This window comes from Aulostomus chinensis, chromosome 4, assembly GCF_037954235.1.
Source record: "Aulostomus chinensis isolate RoL2024-O1b breed Wild chromosome 4, RoL_Achi_v1.0, whole genome shotgun sequence".
Lineage (NCBI taxonomy): Eukaryota > Metazoa > Chordata > Actinopteri > Syngnathiformes > Aulostomidae > Aulostomus > Aulostomus chinensis.
This window is the reverse complement of record NC_141323.1, coordinates 471,113-494,181: the sequence shown is the minus strand read 5'-3', so window position 1 is coordinate 494,181 and position 23,069 is coordinate 471,113. Positions and strand designations below refer to the sequence as shown.

The 23,069-nt window shown below is 43.3% G+C and overlaps 1 protein-coding gene across 1 annotated transcript; it reads left to right on the top strand.

Moving 5' to 3' along the window:
* Positions 1-645: 645 nt before the first annotated feature.
* On the top strand, positions 646-21,167 carry LOC147262239 (uncharacterized). The gene is given in 3 exon segments (XM_086202500.1): positions 646-2,919; positions 3,423-4,208; positions 20,424-21,167. Coding segments are annotated over 3 exon segments (3,804 nt in total).
* Positions 21,168-23,069: the final 1,902 nt, after the last annotated feature.

Sequence of the window (23,069 nt, the reverse complement as noted above, 5' to 3'; positions counted from 1 at the left end):
TGAGTCTCGGGAGGGTCGTTTCCACCACAATAGCACTGACCACTCCCACATAGGTTTATAAGCTGGAATTTCCACACTCTTCACTAGAACTGAAGATCGAAGCGAAGTAAAATCTGGTCAACTGGACGTAAGTTTATCTTGAAGACGTTTCACCTCTCATCCGAGAGGCTTCTTCAGTTCTAGTGAATGAGTAATGCATATATTGTCTGCCTGTTTTACATGCAAGGTGGCTGGAATAATAACCCGTCTGCGAGCCAGTTCCAGGCCATTTTCCACCACTTGATGGTTGGATGTGGTGTGTCTCCCAGTGAGACTGGCAATGTTGCAGCCCAAGATCAGACTGTGTCCCGAGCTGCAGTTGAGATGTCCTCTCTGGAAACAGCTGAAGAACATCCATCTCCATTTGCAAACATTTCGGCCGTTGTGACAGATCACAGTTACCTGCCCACTCGGTTCGGGGGGCTGGTGGAAAATGCCCTTGTCTACATAGCAGGATTTGTGGTCTGGCAGATTCTGCAAAAGCTGTCCTGTGATGTATGCCGTGCAAGCTTGGTCAGAGATGCTGTACCGTCATCATTTGATGAAAACTACCACCTGCTGACACTGAAAAACAGTTGTGGCATTGTGATTCCATCACAAGGTACCATGAAGGTGTTGAGAGCTGCAGAGAGGGTCACCCGGCAAGCATCAACAAGGCAGGCACCAAAGTTGTCAACAGTCAACTACATCATCCGGGAGGAGGTTGGAACAGAAGACGTTTTTCATCTTGGGGAACACATTGAGGAGACACAGTTTGGTATCGACAACCACCATTTTACACTGTTGTCATTGGTTGTGGCTAGGTTTCTGAAGATAAGGCTGCACCACATGGCATCGGGGTGTCTGGAGCATAATGGAGTAGTCACCCAGCTGATCAGGGAAGCCAGAGAGAACAAGGGCGACCTAGTCGTACTGTGGCTGGACCTTGCAAACGCATATGGGTCCATACCTCACAAGCTGGTCGAAGAGGCATTACGCCAGCATCATGTCCCCGCCGAGTTCAGAAACCTCATTCTGGACTATTACAACAGGTTCAGTCTGAGGGTCTCAGCAGGGACCACAACATCGGACTGGCATAAGCTGGAGAAGGGAATCATCACTGGATGCACAATTTCAGTGATCCTCTTCGCACTTGCCATGAACATGCTGGCGAAGTCTGCTGAGGTTCAGTGCAGAGGGCCCCTAACCAAGTCCGGTGTGAGGCAGCCGCCCATCAGGGCCTTCATGGACGACCTGACTGTGACAACACCAAACGTCCCAGGGGGCAGATGGATCCTGAAGGGCCTGGAGGAATTAGCCACCTGGGCCCGCATGACCTTCAAGCCTGCAAAATCCAGATCCCTTGTGTTGAAGAAAGGAAAGGTTACCAACAAGTTCCACTTCACACTTGGTAGCATCCAAATACCATCCATCACCGACAAACCTGTGAAGAGCCTCGGGAAGGTGTTCGACTGCAGCCTGAAAGACAAGGCAGCCATCCATTCGACCAACCAGGAGCTGGAGGCGTGGCTAGCCAAGGTGGATAAGTCAGGTCTACCGGGCAAGTTCAAGGCCTGGGTGTACCAACATGGTATCCTCCCAAGGATTCTCTGGCCCCTCCTGGTGTACGAGGTCCCGATCTCCACTGTCGAGGGCTTTGAGAGAAGAGTCAGCAGGTTCCTGCGGAAGTGGCTTGGTGTCCCTCAAAGTCTGAGCAGCATCGCCCTGTATGGCAATAACAACATGCTGAAGCTCCCTATCAGTAGCCTGAATGAGGAATTCAAGGTGAGCCATACTAGGGAGGTGCTGCAGTACAGAGAGTCATGTGACCCTAAAGTCTCTCAAGCAGGGATTGTAGTCAGAACAGGGCGGAAATGGAGGGCAGCAGAGGCTGTGAATGTTGCTGAGTAACGGTTGCGGCACAGGGCTCTGGTGGGGACAGTGGCTCGGGAAAGAACAGGCCTGGGCAGCAGCAGTACAACATCTCGCTTTGACAAGGCAAGAGGTAAGGACAGGAGAGCACTGCTCCAGGAAGAGGTGCGAGCAGCAGTGGAAGAAGAGCGAGCCAGCAGGATGGTTGGGATGCGGCAGCAGGGAGCCTGGATGCGTTGGGAGCAGGCAGCAGAGCGCAAAGTCACGTGGACTGAGCTGTGGAAAGCCAAGCCCCAGCGTATAAAGTTTCTGATCCAGGCCGTCTATGACGTACTGCCAAGCCCATCTAACCTGTTCTGTTGGGGGAAGGTGGACTCTTCAACTTGGGCTCTGTGCCAGAAGAGAGGGACCCTGGAGCACATCTTGAGCTGCTGCCCGAGAGGCCTGAGTGAGGGGCGCTATTGCTGGCGCCATGACCAGGTCTTGAAGGCAATAGTGAACTCCATCTGCTTTGGAATTGCACACTGCAAGCGCCTCCGCCCAGTGAAGAAGACAATCGCCTTCATCAGAGCTGGGGAAGAACCAACAGGACCGGCCAAGACCTGTTCCTCTGGCCTGCTGGCAATGGCACAAGACTGGGAGCTGAGAGTTGATCTGGGGAAGCAATTAAAGTTCCCAGAGATCGTGGCCACAACATCGCTAAGGCCAGACGTGGTGCTGACCTCAGCAACCTCCAAGCAGGTCATGCTCCTGGAACTCACGGTCCCTTGGGAAGACTGCATCGAGGAGGCCAACGAGCGAAAGAGGGCTAAGTACCAGGAGCTGGAGGAGGAGTGTCGGCGCAATGGGTGGCGAGCGAGATGTGAGCCCATTGAGGTGGGATGCAGAGGGTTTGCAGGCCAGTCCCTCTGCAGGGTTTACAACATGCTGGGCATTACGGGGGCCAGTAAGTGAAGGGCCATCAGGGAGGCCACGGAGGCAGCAGAGGTTGCCTCACGTTGGCTGTGGATCAGGAGAGGAGATCCGTGGGTAGGGTAGCGCTACCTGGACACAAGTTGGGGGATTGATCACCCCCGGCTGGGTCGCCTGGGTGAGAGTGTATGATGTTGTGAGACCCGAAACACTCAATGAGCCCAGGAAACATCACTGATGATGTGTCCAGGTTGCATCAGTAGTTGATGTATGTCACAAGCTTCTGTCTGGAACACCCAGTGACTATCAGGAAAGACTGATTGACTACCAAGAATAGAGTGGTGGCAGCTGGAGAGACAGCGGACAGCCCGGAGAGACGGCACTGGGGCAGTAAGGGTCAGCAACCCAAACCTGCATCTTCCTCTCTACTAGGAGGAAGAACCCAACCTAAAGCTACAGATCAACTTACGGGAAAATACCCCCAGGGATCCCCGAGAGGGGGGGAGGATGAGGGTCCCACTCGGAAGGACCAAAGAAAGACAACACTACGCAGCGGAAATACGACGACGAGTACAGAATGCTTTTGTGGCTAAGTGTGCAAAAACCCGCGTGGCCTGAAGATCCACCAGACCAAGATGGGATGTGTGCAGACGGTGCAGGTGTCACAGCGCGCAGGGAACGCCCCTGGTGAGACGCAGGAGGAGCTAGGCCTGGAGTCAAACCATAGTGACCAGATCCCCCAGGTGACACAAGCCCCAAACCCACACAGACCACCAGAACACCGTCGGGTTAAATGGCCCCAAGCGAACAACGAGCAGGAGTGGCGCCAGTTTGATGAAGACACCAATTCCATTTTGGAAGCGACAGCCAAGGGGGAAGTCGATCGACGTCTCCAAACCATGACCACCATCATCATCAGCCTAGCAGCTGAGAGATTTGGCTTGGAGGAGAAGAAAGCAATGAAACTTCCTTACACCAAAAGCAACACGGCAAACAAGATCCATCAGCTCAGGCAGGAGCTGAAGGTCCTGAAGCGGCAGTTTAAGGAGGCGAGAGAGGAGGAGAGGGGACCTCTGTCAGAGTTGCGAAACATACTCCGCAAGAAGCTCATGATCCTGAGGAGGGCTGAGTGGAACAGGAGAAGGAGGAAGGAAAGAGCCAGGAAGCGGACTGCCTTTCTAGCAAATCCATTTGGGTTTACAAAACAGCTGCTGGGGCAGAAGCGCAGTGGCCAACTTACCTGCTCCAAAGCTGAGATCGATCGTCACCTAGATGCAACCTACCGAGATGCCGCCAGGGAGCAAGAGCTGGGCGACTGCCAGTCCCTGATCGACCCACCTGTACCAACGCTGGACTTTGATGAGAGGGAGCCCAGCTGGAAGGAGATCCAGGAGGTGGTCAAGAAGGCGAGATCAAGTTACACTCAAACCAAATGTAAAGATAATTCAATTGGTGGGAGAAGTTAAATCAAAATAACCTATAGAAAGAAGAAAATTATTTTAATCATTCAAATACAGCCCAAATAAATCAAAGCAAAATACCTAATTCAAAGAAAACTAATAATTCAAAACATGATTTAACCAAAAAGGCGAACACAAATGAAAGAAAGTTAACCCTGATCAAAAGAAACAAAAAGCAAATATCAATTAATCCTATGAATCCAACTGAAACAAACTAACTCAAGAAACCCAAAACAAGAAATAGAAATTAAAAAGAAAACAAAATAATTAAACCAAAATTAATTCCACACCCAAACATCACTCATACAATAAAAAAAATCGATCGGATTCAGCTCCGTTCAGGTGTGTGTCACCTCGTGGACGCGCAGAGTGGGTAACTGCAGGAAATAGCCTAAAAGGGCCACCCGAAGCACCGAGCAGCCGAGGCAGCAAGGCTGCATTTCAACAACCCACGGCCACGCAGATTACCCTGATGAACAAGCTGGGTCAGCATAGACAAAGCATCAGCGTCCGGTTGGTTGATTGTCCCTTAGCTGAAGTGTATCAGCACGCACGCACACACACAGACGCTCATCCCAGAGGGAAGGCAAGAGGGAGAGAGCCGGATGTCAGCATTTCCACTCATAAACGGAGTGCAGAGAGCAGCACAGCAGGACAGAGCAGCATGCGCACCCACAGCCACTTCCACATGAAGTGTTACGAAGCAGGAAGGCCGAGGGGGGGCCGTCTTAAATATGGGCACCTGTTCTCTGATAGGCCGACAGGCCATCAAGGTGTGTTCAAAGAACCTTGGGTGCTATGCCTGCTGCTACACTTATTTTAGGGAAAAAATCAACTTTGTACACTGTTGAAGTACGCCGACTTCACCGGGTCCGTTGATGAGAAGAGATCAACCGGAGTCGTCTGCTTTTGACAAATCAACACTTTATTTCACACAACAAAGCAGACACAGATATATCTGGAGACCCCACTACATGCACCTTGAGAGTGCAGCAGAGAGTCTGAATAAGATATTAACAGACAGTGAATATATGCTTGAAGCTACACCTTTTTGCATACGTAATTTTACACTCATGCATATCAAACTTCTTGATTAGTACTCCAGCCTCCTGCACACTCAGTTCATCTTGTCCTGTTGTTTTCGTCATTCAGCCTTGACAGTTCGGGCGCAACTAGCAGCCTGCACAACTTAACATAAACAATCACATCATGTATTTATACACAATCAACTCCTGATATAATGCTGACATATGAACAGAACATGATCAAAAGCTCATTTTCTCACAACACGTATAAGCCGCACCGGTAAATAAGCCGCGGTGCACGGCGGAAACACCTCGGCCGCCAGTTCTCGCATGTTGACCCAGTCTTCCAGAGCGTTTTCAAGTTTGGGCCATCTGCTATTATGACCTCTGAAAGCTTTTGTCATCTTTTTGCATTGGGTCAGTTCGTCATGTTGCCGCCTCCAGCGTCTCACCATCGATTCGTTTATGCCAAACTTACGTGCTGCAGCTCTATTTCCATCTGCCACCGCCAGATTGATTGCCTTTAACTTGAAAGCTGCATCATAAGCATTCCTTCTTCTGCTCTCCGTCTTGAGGGTGAGTACAAATGACTGAAAATATAGTGTGATGCTCTTTTTACACTGCACCGCGGCATGGACTGGACGCTCCAAGTACAGTACTTAGAGAAATTACCATAACATTTGGCTAGGAATTTCCCTAAGTACGGTACTTGGAGCTACCGTCAGGAACAATAGGGAATTACTGCCCGCTGCCCGCCACACCCCAGAGTGAAGGTAAAATCCTCGTATAAGACGCACCAGAGCATAAGCCGCGGGGCATGAAGCATCGAAAAAAAGTTGCGGCTTATAGTCCAGAATTTACGGTAGATGTTTATCTGACACTGCTGTTTCTAGATTTAAGGAGCTTATTCCAGCAGAACTTGCTGCCACATCTTGTAGTAATATAATGGGCAGTTATGCTGATTTCACCCCCTCGCAGGTAGACTATCTTGTGGACAGCACTGCAGCAGCACTCCTTGGGACACTTGATGCCGTAGCTCCCCTGAAAAGCTCCAACCAAAAAAGAATAGTTCCCTGGTACAGCCCAGAGATGTGTGCCTTAAAACAGAAGACCAGACAACTGGAAAGGAAGACACATTCCAGCCAGCATGAGGAAGACCGCCAAGCCTGGAAAGATAGTTTATTAATATATAAAAAGAACTCCGTAATGCTAGAAGCGCTTACTACTCGTCCCTAATAGAAAAGAATAAGAACAACCCTAGGTTCCTCTTCAACACTGTGGCCAGACTCACCAAGAACCATTGTGCTGTTGAGCCATGCACCCCCCCAACTCTCAGCAGTAACGACTTCCTATCTTTCTTTACTGAAACGATTGTGAACATCAGAACAAAGATTGCCAGCAATGGAGGACAGACTACAGTTCCCACAGAAGCACCTTCCAGACTTGGTGCATACTTGGACAGCTTCTCTCCCATCGACCTGTCAGACCTACCTTCTGCAGTTACTTCCTCCAAGTCAGCCACTTGTCAACTGGATCCCATCCCGACAAGACTACTTAAGGATGCCTTCCCTTTAGTCAAAACTTCTATATTGAACCAAATTAATCTTTCCTTAGTCACAAGTTATGTGCCACAGGCCTTTAAGGTGGCTGTCATTAACCCTTTACTTAAAAATCCTTCTCTTGACCCAGATGTGTGAGCCAAATATAGGCCTATATCCAACCTCCCCTACATCTCCAAGATCCTTGAGAAGGTTGTCCTGGAGCATGTACATCTGCACGGCAACGATCTCTTTGAAGCCTTCCAGTCTGGATTCAGGGAAAACACCATAGCACTGAAACAGCACTGATAGTGAATTCTGATGCTGATGCTGCATTCACTTCCCATCGGACAAACAAGTTCACGTGTTGTGTTGATGAGTTTTTAATGGAAAGTGGAATCACACCACTTTTTAACTCTGTTACACTGGCACAGGGAGAACATGCAAACTCCACACAGAAAGACCCCATGGTCGAGCCACGGCTCAAACCTGGAACCTTCTTATTGAGGCGACAGGTGCTAATCACTAGTTTTGTTAGCACAAACAGCACTGGTCAAAGTCTCCAATGATCTTCTTATAGCTTCAGATAGAGGTCTCGTCACTGTACTTGTACTTTTGGACCTCAGTGCTGCATTTGACACCATCGACCACAGCATCCTGCTTCAGAGACTAGACCATGAAATTGGGATTAAAGGACCTGCCCTAAAATGGTTTAAGTCCTACTTATCTGACAGGTTTCAGTTTGTTAACCATTCGGAGTATAGCAGAGTTACATATGGTGTACCACAGGGTTCAGTTTTAGGACCAATTCTCTTCACCCTTTACATGCTCTAGCCGTGGAGTGAGCTATAGACTAAATGCTAAGAAAATTAGGTATTGTGATGACTTGAATTTAACTTATCTTATCTCAATTGCTCAATATCCAACTGTAACTCGGTTTCTATATACCGTGAAAACCACGTGTGTTTGTAAATTATGACGATGTAGAAATAACCACCTGCACTTTCTTGAATTTAGAAATTTGAATGCACTATCATTCAATACAATGGCGTGGTTTTCTTTGTCTATGAGATATGTTTTAAATGGAATCATATCGTCTTGGTAAGGTTTATGCGAGTTCATAATGAAAATACGAATAATAACACTAACAACAAGAAGTAATACTAAGACTTAGTTCATTTTAACTATATCTGAGTCATGAAATTTTTTCAAAAGTAATTTTTACCTTTTTTCAATGATGAATGAACACCGGAGACTAAGAAGAGGTTAAACAGCTTAATTGAGGAACTGGGCTACAATGCATTTTACATTTATTTTATCATTTAAGATTTTTAAGGTAAGTACATACTGGATTGTTTAAGTGGGGGCCTTTTACATAATGCCAGACTTTGACATTTTTAGGCTTATTAATGGTGAAGATAAGCGATTTATATCAATATAGCATGTCTGCCCCATCTAGTTAAGTTGCAGAATCATCTGGCGCCCACGTTTGAGTTGGCCGAACTCTCTCTATATACTGCTCTGGTATGAAGTTCAGTGCATAGTCAGCTAGGTTCATTTGTACTCGCTAACGCTAGCTGAAACATTTATGAAGTTATGACGGGCTGAGTTCAATCTGCACATGATTTTAACTTATTTATTAAAAACATCACAATGATATTGATGAGTTAGACTGTTTTCTAAAAGAATTTTACATGTTTGATAATCAAATAGACAGATATACTCATCAAGCTGTGACAGTCGCAGTTGCGGTCCTCGAACAAAGAAAAGCCCATGATGACTGGCCACTAGATATCGCACTGCGCATGTCCTAAACTCGATTCAAATCTATTTTATTTTCATTGTACCGTTCATAAACAAATGTTATGGAAAGTATTTAAAAATACAATAAAACAATAAAATGTTGAAAATGCAGTTGATAAAAATAAAATTAACAGAGACAGCAGCAGAGTTGGATGATCCAGATGGAACCTGAAAGACCTGAAAAAATGCCTGCTGAGCAACGGGACGTCAATCCGCAATGCAAAGGCACCCACTGTTTGTGGTGGAAGGACTCTAAGTGGGACACCAGCAGCTCTACTGACCACATCCCAAGGCTAACCCTGAGAAATTTGGAAAGTGTGTTTGAAAATGACTACCAATGGTGGAATGTGGGGTTACCAATTAAAAAAACACATGTCAGGACTCATTGCTCTCCTAGGCCTGCTGTTTCACTGTTTTTGAACATTTTAGTATGACATTCGGCAGTTTTAAAAATAATAATTTTTTCAAACTGTTGTGTGTTAGTTCCCTAATTGACGGATTTTTATATCCATTTTGACTTTCACAAAGATTCTAGAAAAATATGAAATTTTCTAAAACTAAAAACTAAATTGGCTGACAGTGCAGACAGATAAGACTTACCGTACCTACAAGGCACCTTTTGCATTAATAATGATACACGCTTTCCTGCCTCTGCTTTTTATCCTCCCCAGCTTTGTCTTTTGCAAAGGGGAATGAATGAAAGGAGTAACATTGGCAACCACATATGTTTGAATGTGCTGAGGTTTGTTTTAACACAGTGAGGGCTCAAGGGCAGGTAAAAGACGAGATGAAATTAGAAATGCTGTTGTTTATGTCCAGGCATAAAAACAGAGACAAAAAGGCCTTTGGCCAGAAAACTCACATTAGGCAAGGCAAGGCAAGGCAATTTTATATGTAGAGTTCATTTTCACAAACAGATTGTCTCAAAGGGCTTTACTCACCAGAAATGAAAAAACCTTGTCATAAAACATGTGTATTGTAATGTCACATTGTAGCTACAAATGCAAATGCTGGGTGACTCAAACTATGTATATTTTATAAACTACATGTACAGTGTAATTTGTAAGAGCTCATTAAAGTCAAATCATTACATTTTAAGATTACAAGACAAAACAAATCCTTTTTATTACAACTTGGATGTTTTAGGTTTCCTCGTTGTTTTCAGGCAAACAGGGAACAGCAATTCACAAGTTCCTGGTGATGGTAAAGTTGGACCCTTTTAAAGATTCAGGTTAATCAGTCATTCACTTAATTGATCCAGTTTGTGTGAGTCACTTGAGTCAGGTTTGCCCAATCATTATGGTGCAGGAAGCTCCTGTGATCCACTCTGACTGTTTGTTTGGCTCATATGGATTGGCGCGGCCAGAAACTGTACTATACAGCAAGCATATGTGCTTGCCCATGTTACTGCTTTCATATCCGGTGATCTCGGAAACTGCTATGAATCTTGAGCAGAGGGACTCATTCAAGTGTTTTGGAAACTGCAGATTCACAATTGTTGGTTCACTCAGTCCCTTCTGTTGACTTTGTTGATACAAATCAACTCCTTGCTGTAAGTTTAAGCAACTTTACTGCAATTGGGGGTGGGAGTGCAATGCAATCTAATGCATTTTCAATAAGCAACAAAACTACCATTGCTTCATATTTTGTGCTAGGTACACCAACATGTCAATGTGCTCCTCTGTAAGTCGTGCCCTTCTTGGACTGCAAATAAGCTCTGAAGTACTAAACACACGCTCTGAAGTGACACTTGAAGCACAGATGCACAAATACTTATTAGCAAAGTGGGCAAGGTGAGGTACATTTTGTCCTGTTTTCACGACCATGTGAGTGGGTCCCCTTCTGCACTCAGCTCAGGAATCTTTTCATATTTTGTGAACTCTTTTTTTTTAGTCTTACTTCACCAACCTCCTCCTCTACATCAGCCTCACTCCTTTTCTCCAAGTGTATGCTTGATAGCAGTCTCTTCAGACTCATTTTTGTTTTCTTTGATGGTTGCTGGACATCAGGAGAAGGGGGTTGTGGTCTTGAGCCTCCTGTTTGCACTTGTAAATTTTCAAGAGTTTGTTTGTCAACACAGCCCAAACACCAGTTCTGCATGTTCCAGGAGTCTCTTATGAATTGAAGAGTTACTGCTATGAAAGAGGATGCGGCCCTGCTGGTCCATAAATCAGTGGTGCATGAAAAGAAAGGATTCCCCTCGAGACTGTCCATGATTTGACCTTTTAATTAGGCCAGGGATTTCAATTTCTGTGAAATAATTATGTGAAGGAAGCGAATATTTACTATTTAACTGATGAATACGTTTTCTGAATCCAGGTTTCTCAACAGTATAAATAGGGACTTGATCAATGCAGATGTACTCTGCTACAGCCCTGTTCAGCTTCTTGGCTTCAAATGATTTTTCATCATATGTCTCTGTCGTTCGAAGGCATCTGATATTTTGGGGTGACTGTGTTGTTTTTGCGACACTTTCAGTTGTCTCAACTTCAAGTTATCTCTGATGCTAAAAGAGAAATATAACGGAAAGAGAAATGATCTATTTTTATTTTTTGTTTAAACCAGTCCTTTAAAATAACCATGATCTTAATTAATCTTAAAATGAAACAAAAGAAGTAAATATGTAGAGGACATATGTAACCTACAGTCGATTAACTTTAGCTAGCGCTTGCTAACAAGACAACACGTTAAATTAAACACCGATAGATGTGATGACTCTAAGCAACAAATACTTCAAATTGTACTGTTACCAACCTCTTTGAATTCCTTAAACAGGTCCAAGGGTCTGTCTTGGAGGTGCTTTGCTAAATTAGTCGTGTTTGCTCCTTTTCCCGGCACAGTTCTGTTGCATCTCCTGCAACAGCTTTCTCATGACAGCTTACACAAGTAGAGCAACAACACTAAGACAAATACAGCCAGCGGTGTTTGTGTGAGCGAGGCAGGAGGGGAGGGGCTGCTGCACGATGGCTCGCTCCCCAGGGCAGTGCTTTGTCTGTTTGTGTGTGTGTGTTTGCGGCGGTGGCACATGTGTAAACCAAGGAGGCAGGTGCAGTATCAATACATGGACACTATGGAAAAGTCATTTTGTACCGTTTTTATTTTTCAAAATCGATATTTAATCGATAAATCAATATTTTTGACAACAGAAGTGAGAACATAGAAAAACAATTAGCTATTCCTCTCCATCTGGTTGAAAAATGGCTAAAAACATTTTTGCCTCTGCAACTTGCTGACCATGATGAATACTGTGTGTAATGTGTGCTCACGTGCCTCGTTCACTGGCACAGAGAGGGCCCACTGACATTGTGAGTGTACAAGGCCCACAATTTGGTGCTATGCCCCTGCGGATAATCGACTATTAATGGACTCCTATGAATGAATGAGCAGTAAAGTGGGTGATAGTTTGGGTTTTCTTGAGTTGTAATTTACTTAAGAATACCAAAACTATCACACAAAATTATAATATTATAATTCATACAGTACCAACAAAATCGAAACCACCCCAAATCTACAAAAAGAGACTGGACTGCAATGAGGGTAAACTTAAAGAAAGTAATTACCGTAAATTCCGGACGATAGAGCGCACCGTTATGTAAGCCACAGATGCTTATTTTAGGGAAAAAATCAACTTTGTACACGTATAAGCCGCACCGGTAAATAAGCCGCAGTGCACGGTGGAAACACCTCGGCCGCCCGTTCTCTGCGTGTTGACCCAGTCTTCCAGAGCGTTTTCAAGTTCGGGCCATCTGCTATTATGACCTCTGAAAGCTTTTGTCGTCTTTTTGCATTGGGTCAGTTTGTCGTGTTGCCGCCTCCAGCGTCTCACCATCGATTCGTTTATGCCAAACTGACGTGCTGCAGCTCTATTTCCATCTGCCACCGCCAGATTGATTGCCTTTAACTTGAAAGCTGCATCATAAGCGTTCCTTCTTCTGCTCTCCATCTTGAGGGTGAGTACAAATGACTGAAAATATCTTGTGATGCTCTTTCTACACTGCACCGCGGCATGGACTGGACGCTGGACCCAAGTACAGTACTTAGAGAAATTACCATAACATTTAGCTAGGAATTTCCCTAAGTACGGTACTTGGAGCTACCGTCAGGAACAATAGGGAATTACTGCCCGCTGCCGCTGCCCACCACACCCCAGGGTGAAGGTAAAATCCTCGTATAAGACGCACCTGAGTATAAGCCGCGGGGCATGGAGCGTCGAAAAAAAGTCGCGGCTTATAGTCCAGATATTACGGTAACAGAGTTGTAATTTACTTTGTTAATTACTTTCTTTAAGTTTACCCTCATTTCAGTCCAGTCTCTTTTTGTAGATTTGGGGTGGTTTCGATTTTGTTGGTACTGCATGAATTATATATTTTTTTTTTTTCTTACAGGTTAGAGTAGCTAGTTACAATACAGACTTCCTGTCCCTTGGCTCCATTTAAGTGTAGTGGAAATGTAAGTACTTTCTATATTGATGTTGCCAGAAATACCTATTGAGGCTTTTAAGCCTCTGCTATGAGCACAAGTTCATCATACCGAGGGTATATGTCTATTGGTCAGCCTTCCATTATTTGGCAGCCATAAATATGTTGCTTTTAGCCTGAATTTTATGTTTAACTTTGTATTTGTCTAACGTCAAAATTCTCTGGTCAGTTGTAAAATATGCTACTAGCGTTTGCGATTGGGAAACCCAAGGTTGATTTGAAGACCTTTATGTGTGGCTTGGCCCGATTGGATTGTTGGGCTTTTTAAAGCCTAATAGGTATGTTTAACTTGCTTTACAGTACAGGGCCCTTGGTAATAATGATGAAAGACTAGATTTCCTGTGCTTTCCTTTTTTAAAATTAAACATTTCATATACATTTGTACCTTCTTTGTTAATAGCTTCTTTATCTAATTTTCAGTGACCAGTCTATTAAGGCCACTGTAGTATGTATAAAAACAATATTAAATGTGTACTGGCATGGTTAAATTTGTTATCAAATATTGTGATTGTCGACCGATTGATAAAAGTATTGCTTTGTCCTTGTCTTCTTTTTGTCCACAGATAACACCTGTTTTTTCCCAACCAAATGGCCATGCAGTGGAAATGTAAGTACTGTATTTTCAATACAACTAGTCAGAAAAACATCCTATGGCATTATGAGACTAAACATGGACATTATAGCCGCAGCTGCCCCATAATATGCATTTACCAGAATTGTTCATGCTCATTTCAAACTCAAATAGCCCTCAAAGTTCATCTTACTAGATTTCATGATAAAAGAGCAGCAGGATCCTTAGTAGCTAATGTAAGCTGTGAGTTGTGCAACTTTTCTGAAGCTTGCAATATCAAGAACTTTTTTTCTCATTTGGGTCTTCATTTAAGAAATTGTGAAATGCCCTTTTGACAATTGTGCTTTTCAGTCCAGTGTTTTGTCTACTTTTAAGGCTCACAGGAGCAGAGTTCACGGGTCATGTAATGTGGACAGCTTTAGAGCAGAATTAACCACAAGGGTCAGTCTGTCACCTGTGAGTGAACTTATAGTTGAAGATACACCTGAACCATTGTTAAGTGATCTTAGTGTCTCATCTCCTAGTGATAATGAAGAGGACATAGATAAGTCCTTTGAACATAGACTGGTATCACTGTGTCTTCGTGTGCAAACAATTTTACATGTGTCTAAATCAGCTGTACAGGAAATCGCAGAGGAATTGAGTCAGATCGGTTCAGCAACCACAGAGGTTTACAAAAAAGCTGTTGCAGACATATTGAGAAATCATAATTGCAGTACAGACAGCACTATTTTCAACGCTTTAGGAGATTTTTTCAGTAAGTTAAACCCGCTTTATCATCTTTCAGCAGGTGGTTTTCTCTGCACTACTTATAAAAGAAAATCATACTTCAAGACACATTATTCTGTTGTAGAACCTATTGAATACTTTGTAAATCCAGTTCTGAAAAGAAACTTCATTTATGTTCCAGTTCTGAAAGTCTTAAAAGAGCTTCTTAATCGCAGTGAAATCTTAGATAGGTAAGTATTGCATGCTGAACCAACATCACAGGTGGGACAATATAAATCTCATAAAGATTGTCTTTATTTCAAAGAAAACCCACTGTTAAACTCAGAGGAACAATGTTTAGCTCTTGGATTGTACATCGATGAATTTGAAATTTGCAATCCACTAGGGACATCTCACAAGAAACATAAAATTTGTGCTATCTACTGGGTCATTGTAAATCTTCCAACAAAATTTCGTGCAACACTTTCTTCCATTTATCTGGCAACCTTGTGCAACATTAGTGATCTGCGCACACATGGGTACGGACCTATTCTTGACCCACTGATTAGAGATTTAAAACTTCTTGAGCAGCAAGGAATATTTATAGAAAAATTGGGCAAAAGCAAAGGGACTGTACCTCATGTGTCTGCTGACAATTTAGGGGTCCATTCCCTTGCTGATTTCCAAGAGAGCTTTGTTGTTGATAAAACCTGCAGATTTTGCCTCGCAAACCGTGAGGACATACAAACTTTTGAGGTCAGACAAGGTGTTTTCCATCTTAGATCTGTACAGGATCACAATAGAATAGTTGATGAGGTTAAGAGAACAGAACCACAACAGGCAATAGACGGAGTAAAAGGTGACTGCATACTAAAAAGACTTGAATATTTTGAGACAATCAAAGGCTTCCCCCCTGACCTACTTCACAACTTGTTTGAAGGTATTGTTCCACTTGAGCTCAGTTTTTGCTTTCAGACATTTATTGCTAAGAAATACTTGGACCTCGAGGAACTCAATTCTGCTATAAGCTCCTTCCCATACAAGTTTGGTGACAAAACAAACAAACCACAACAGATTTTGCAGCGCACACAGTTGAAGGGGTCACTTGGAGGAAATGAGCACGAAAACTGGACTTTGCTAAGGCTGTTACCCTTGATAATTGGTAACAGGATTCCAGAAACTGACAGGGCCGGGGAGATACTTCTGCTTTTAAAGGACATAGTTGAAATTCTTGCATCTCCAGGTTTCACTGAAGAGACTCTGTTTTACCTGGACTCGAGGATATCAGATCACAGGAACCTGCTCAAAGAGGAATTCCCTAACTTAAAACTCCGTCCCAAGCATCATTATATCGAACATTATTCTCACCTTATCCGTTGTTTTGGACCCTTGATTGATTTCTGGACTATTCGTTTCGGGCCAAACATAGCTTTTTTAAGAAGACTGTACGAGAGGCACACAATTGTAAGAACATTCTATTGAGTTTGGCAAATCAACATCAGTTGACTCTTGCTTATCTCCTTGATATGCCATCAGTGTTTAAGTCAAACCTTGAGGTTGGATCAGGGCTTGAAAGTGGCGATTCAGACCAAAAACCGGGGGATTGACAGTGTATGCCTTGCCACTAAAGTATTCATCAATGGCACAAAGTTTGCAGAGGGAATGTTTATTTCCAAAGGACACACAGGTTGTTTGCCTGACTTCAGCAAAATTGTAAAAATATTAGTAATATTTAATAAGGCTGAGTTTATTGTTCAGCCATACTCTTCATGGTACTTGGAAAACCTGAGGTGTTATGAACTTGTTAAAAACCAAGACTCAGAACTTCAGTTGGTAGAAACTCAAGAAATGAGTGGACATCATCCTCTCTCTGGCTACACTGTTGGTGGATGTCTCTGTGTTGTCCCAAAGACTTTCTTACTACAACAAAGGTACAGTTACTAATTTAACATGAGTGAAGACAAAACAACAACAAGCGACCCCCCCCCCCCATTAAAGTTAAACTGAAATGAAAAATGCCTTTGAAACCATTTAAAATGACATCAAATGGTGTCCTTACTTATCAATAAGCAAAAAAGAAAAAAAAATCAGAACTGAATAGTATTAATGAAGTTTTTTCCCTTACAGTTGCTGTCAACAGTGAAGATGCTGTTCAGGGTAATAGCTACTGCAGACGACATTAGGCGGATTGACCTCACAAATGTTCCTGAAACAGTGGATGGATTAAAATATGCATTGGAAAAAGAGCTTGAAATTCAAGGAGACTTCATTATTCAGTATCAGGATCCTGATTTTGGCTTTGAACTTTGTAACCTGACCACCATTAGTCTTCTGCCCACAGAGAAGGCCACACTGAAGCTAATTTTCAAAAGCACTCTCACCCCAAATGTGGCTACTACAGATGTTCCTCCTGATGGCCCTGCTGAGGATTCTGCAACTAGGTGTTCATCGTCAGAGTCGAACAGATCTCAATCCTGGCCTGCAGTGTTTATTATACGTACATTCAGACATGATATTGCATTCAAAATTCGAGCAGGGGGATAAGAAATTCGAAGAAGATGGTTCCCTGATGGTTGTGACCAAGGATGTCAAGGCTGATGTCTTGGAAAAACTTGCTTCAAAGATCTACAGCTACACTGCATATCCCACATGCACTCAATTAAAAGCAGTTGCACAGGCATGAATAGAAAGGCATCCTTCCCTAAAAGAGCCAGGATCAGTCAGTGGCCTCTATGGCTGGCATATCAGCTTAAAATTTAAAATGGGGAACTTCAGACAGAAACTCCGCATTGCAGGATGTCCTGAGCTCTCTGTGAATGGTGACAGAAGTTCAACAGATTTAGGAGGAAGGAAGAGGAAACTGAAAAAACCAAGGAGATCTGAAACAAAGTTTCTTCCGGCGTTGCCAAAGGGGATGACTGTATCAAGCCAAGAAAACAAAAGGGAAGTCATACTGAATGAAGTTACCAAAAGACACCCTGATTGGACATTGATTGACAAAGCCATGACATCCACTTTTTCCCTGAGGAGGAAAGAAATAGTGGAAGATGAGCCACTTCAGAGGTGAAATCAAGATGGCCAGCACTCTTCACAGACAGACAGGTATGCAATCAAGATTCTGTGAAGGAGCAGATTTTGATAAATAAGAACATTATGTTGAATATAAAAGTTGATGTTTTAGGTTCTACTCTATCCATTTTTGAAATTTGTGCTGTAATTTTAAATCAGTCAAACACTGTAAGAGGGCAATGAGGCCAGTGAACTGTCTCTAAAAAACAGCCACCTTCCCACAATACAACTCAGCCACTAAGTGTTTTCACTGAAGGCAATATATCAAATGACGTATAGCTTCCTTTGAAGCCAGAAAGGCTTAACAAAACTTAATTTACACGTGTAGTATAAATCCCAAAGACTTGTAAACTCACTTGATGTATTCAGTTGGTGAAGTAACCCATATTATATTCAATATGATTAAAACTTTTCCTCTGCCTGATTTTCTTTTTGTCTTTGAGATTGCGCTTGAGTTTACCAGACTGGTCTCCGTCGACCTCAAGAGGGCCTTCTTTGATGGCTTAGATCAGCACACTCCCCGACTTCTTGAGCTTTATTCAAGTCGAAGATCGGAGGGTGACCATAAGCTTCAGGAGTTGATAGAGAACTTGTCAAACAATGTAAGTTATGTAAATCGGGGTGAAACTGTCTAGGGCAGGGGTCACCAACATGGTGCCCGCAAGGACCACATGAGTTGACCACAGGCCTGTTCTAAAAGTAGCTCACCATAGCATCACTCACTAGTGAGCTGGATCTAATTTTTTTTTTATGTTTTTTAATCACACTTGCACTGGTGTGAATTTGAAAATGACAATAGGCCTGTCACAGATTTATCTATATATAAAATGGGTTTTTGTGTATAGATAAAAAAACAAATTTTTTATATATATATATATATATATATATATATATATATATAGAGTGTGTGTGTGTGTGTGTGTGTGTGTGTGTGTGTGTGTGTGTGTGTGTGTGTGTGTCCTTCGCATTAATTGGTACCCAAGAAGTAGCTCTCAGCTTCAAAAAGGTTGGTGACCCCTGGTCTGGGGAATACAAAGATGCATACTCATTTTCATACTGATATTTACAAACTGAAATGCACAACATATTTTGTAAAACAAAAGAATTATGTGTCCAAATCATGCCTTTCACAATGTATGCTTATGTTATCTTCATTATTAGGACTCTCACCAGTGCAAGAGAGAAGCAGCTCTGCAGGGATTGCCACTCTACCTGAGAGAAGACCCGTGTGATTTATGGAAAATAGGTACTGTTTCTGCAAGCATGCGCTAGGTTTGCTGTTGTACCGTTACAATATATATTTTAACTTACAAAACTGCAGTTTTTCACTATAGTGTAAAGTAGTGATGCATGGGAGTAGACGGTGCTTTTGTGCGTGCATGTGAATGCGCGTGCATGCGAATGCGCGCCCTCGTGCGCGTGCACCCTTGCCCTAAAAAAGGGGCGTGTCCGTTTCCATTTCCAGTTTAGCGCAGCTCGCAATAATACCCCCCGAGTTTGTTGCTGTATCATATGCGTTTCCGAACCAAGGTGTAGACCAGTGGACTCACGCCCGTGTTTTTTCCAGTGAATCATGGACATGACTCTGGTTAACGGTAAGTTTTTCCCCAATGCCTATTTGTTTTTATGCGTTTGTGTTTAACATTGTGTTTTACTGTGTATTGTGTTTTTTGGCTGCTAAACAAATCAATGATGTTGCAGTGGTACGATGACTGTTTGGAGTGCCGCGTGCAGCAGCAGGACGATGGCTGCGTGGACGTTTCAGGGACCCCATACGTGTGATGATGACATACCCTATCTGTACTTTGATAGGAATTATGACGCAATCATGACGAGGTTGTGGAACAACAATTTCCTGTCTACAATCAGAAACTTTCTATATCTAAAGAAAATGCTCATCAGCCCCTCTAAAATAGCAGGAGCCGTTGAGACAATGTTATACGATCAAGCCCAACCAGACGCTGCTATAAAAGCCATGGAGGTTCAGGTGCAAGAGAAGGCAGAAGAGAAAAGGCGCTTGCAATACTGTAGTTTTTACAGATTTCTGGCAAGGAAAACAAGTCTGTCAACCACCTCCAGCTTGAGACATGCCCTATTGGAAGTAATAATGCCACCCCGTACACGAAAACCCCTCTCTTATGGGGCAGAGGTAGCAGGAATAGAGAGGTATTTTTTGGCCAGAATACTGAGCCTTGGAAAGTTTGCTTCATGTTGCTTCCACCACTGGTCAACCAAGTGGATCAACGTCTGGATCTGCCTCAGGGGTCAATAGGTAGGTTGCCAGCTCAGTTTCAATTTTCTCTGCTTCTGACTGGTGAGTAGATGCCTGTTGTGGTGCATTCTTCCTGAAGAGGGAAGCTAAAGTCATTTTCTTTTTTGGTGGCTGTGCTTCTTGGCACACCTGAGCAGGCTGCTGTGGTGTACCTTTTTCAGTGGGCACAGGCAAAGACATCAGTTCAGTGACAGCCCTTTTTTTCACTTGCTCTACCTTGCCTGGCTCAATGTAAGTGGTGCGGAATCTGGGGTCCATCAGTGAAGAAATGTCCAATCGTTCGTCAGTTAAAGGGTTGCTGTATTTTTCTCCAAGTACTGCAGAATGTTTTTTTAATAGTTTTGGTAAGCTCTGTGTCTTCCTCCTCTGCCTTTAGAAGATTGCTTTTGAACAAACTGAGAACAGGTTTGATGTATGAAACACTTACATAAGCTTCCCCAGACAGCACATCAGTAAAGTCTTGGAGTGGCTGGACAGCTTTATTAACTGATTCCAAGACATCAATATCTTGCCAGGTTGGCACAAGATGTCGGCTCTTCTTCACTGAGCCCAAGACACCAGAGTGAGTCTCTTTTGAACTCCAAAAAGCTCTTGAAAAGGGGTATCGTTTGTTGCACATTGAAGAGGTCTGGCACTTTCCGGACAAGACAGACACGCTGTTTAAAGAATATGTCAAGACCTTCCTGAATGCAAACAGGAAGCCTCAGGCTACCCCAAACACGCCAAAACACCTCAGGGACGTGAGAAATACATAGCCGACTATTATGAAAAGGAGGGTATCAGACTTGACTCGGCCGAAATCTGTGTCAACAAAGCAGTCAGAAGCTGTAACAAACTCCTCCTCAACTCGCTCTGGGGCCATTTTAGCATGCGTTGTAACATGGCCACATGTGAGCTGATCACAGAGTCTGAGAGGTTTACCCAGCTCATGTTTAGTGATCATTACAAAGTGAGCCAGTTTTGTTTTATCTCCGATGACGTTGCTATGGTGCAATGGTCACACGGTGTTGGGGCTCGGGTGCAAGACGTGAATGTGTTCATAGGCGCCATGACCACCGCGCATGCACACCTCGAGCTCTACAACCTGCTTGACAAGCTGCAGGAGCGCATGCTTTACTGCGGCACAGACTCTGTGATCTTCACATCTCAACCAGGGGAGTGGGTCCCCCCGACAGGTCCGGATCTGGGGGATTTAACAGATGAGTTAGAGGATGGGGATTTTATCACAGAGTTTGTGTCTGGAGGGCCCAAGTGTTACGCGTACCAAACACACCACGGCAAGACCGCTGTTAAATGCAGGGGTGTGACATTAAACTCTGTCAACTCCAAAACCGTCACCCCCCAATCCCTGATGGGCTTGGTTCAATCATTCGCAGCCAATAAAAACACAGACGCCCACTTGACAGCTGTGTCGGATACGATCAAGCGCGATAAAAAGTGATTCCACCTTAAAAATGACACAGTAGTTAAAAGAGTTCAGGTAGTTTATAACAAGCGCCGAGTGTTTCCCGATTACACCACTCTGCCTTACGGTTTTTAAAAATGGATTCTGGTTTTGACCCCCGGTTAAAACACCCCTTTAGCATGGTGGTGAGCGGCCCATCCAATTGTGGAAAAACTTTTTTTGTCAAAGATATTATAGAAAATGCGCAGCGAATTATTTCACACCTGATGGACAACGTTGTTTACATTTATTCGTGTTGGCAGCCGCTGTACGACCAACTCTTAAAACTCAGAGAGATAAACTTTGTGAAGGGTTTACCGAACTCTCTGTGTGACAATTCTCTACTACCGCCTGAAAAAAATAATCTATTAATTATTGACGACTTGATGAATGACCCCAGTGGTAATATAGAAGTTCAAAATGTTTTTACAAAATATGTGCATCATTGAAATCTTCGCTGCATATATCTGGTGCAAAATCTGTTTATCCAAGGCAGAGCCAGCAGGACCATAAGCCTGAACACCAACTATCTGGTCCTTTTCAAAAACCCCAGGGACCGTTACCAAACCTCATTATTAGGGAGACAGATGCTTCCAGAAAACAGCAAATATTTTTTAGAGTGACGCAACCTCCGCCACTTACAGGTACCTATTCATTGATTATAAAGCAAAGACCCTTGATCATTTGAGACTCAGAGGCAATCTTTTGGCTGAGAAGACGGTTGTCTACGTGCCTAAAAAAAGATGAGAAAAAAAAAATCATGACGTTTTCACACGTTCAAATAAAATGTATCTGGTTCCCCAACGTCAGCTGGATTCGTTGAAGCAGCAGAAAACCAGCTCAATTAGAGTTGATGCTCAAAACGAGCTGGACAAAGCCATGGCCGAGGTTCTGGATCAGCCAGGTGTGAATTTGCATGAAAAAGCCAAAAAATATGCATCTATCTTACAGAGATATCTGACACTGGTGAGACAAGGTGAGCAGGAAAAGAATGTGTTGAGTCTTGTCACTCCCAATTTCCCAAAACCCTGTTCAGGCCGTTGCTCATGCTGAAGAGGGCGCTGTTGCCACATCTGCTGCACACACACCAGACAGAGACGTAGTCTCAGATTTAATTAAACACATGCCTAAGAGGAGTCAGAGAAACGCGGAGCACATTTTGGCATGACTGACTAGGGCTCCAGACACTGTGTCGTGGTCAGACCAAGGGGAAATTATTCTCAATAATAAAATAATTAACGGCTCACATGTGTACGATTTGGTCAAGAATGTCACAGCTAGCCACAACGTGAGCAACTCGTCATGGGGTGGTCGACTTTTCTAAAAATTTTGGCTGATGTCCGCAGAGCTATCAGTGAAATGAAACACGCAGACAATGTCAGCTTTACCTATTCAACACCTAGTGTTAGAAGAGGTAGCAAGAGAACAATGTTGGGTGACGAATTGTGGGAGACCTATTGATGTTTAGTTTTTCTTTTCTTCTTTTTTTCATTTTATTATTGTTGTCAATACATGCATTATACAGGCTTATTTTTAAAAAGCTATTTGATCAATGTGGAAGAGCTAATGGAATTGATGTCTGCATTTTTTTCTTTTCTTTTCTTTTTTTTAATTTATTGTCGTTGTCAATACATGCATTATACCTACAATTCTACAATTTCATTTAGCAGACGCTTTTGTCCAAAGCGACGTACAACACAAGCAGTGTTACCAGCTTATTTTATAACCTTTTTATAGCTTATTTTATTTTTAAATGCTTTTTTGTTGATTTAAATCCATGATTTTTTTCACTTATCACACACGTTTTGCCTTGTATGTTTTCACTATGAATAGATGCTGGTGCATATGTTATGATGTTTTCTTTGAGAATAAAATACGCTTGAGAGCATACTGATTTCT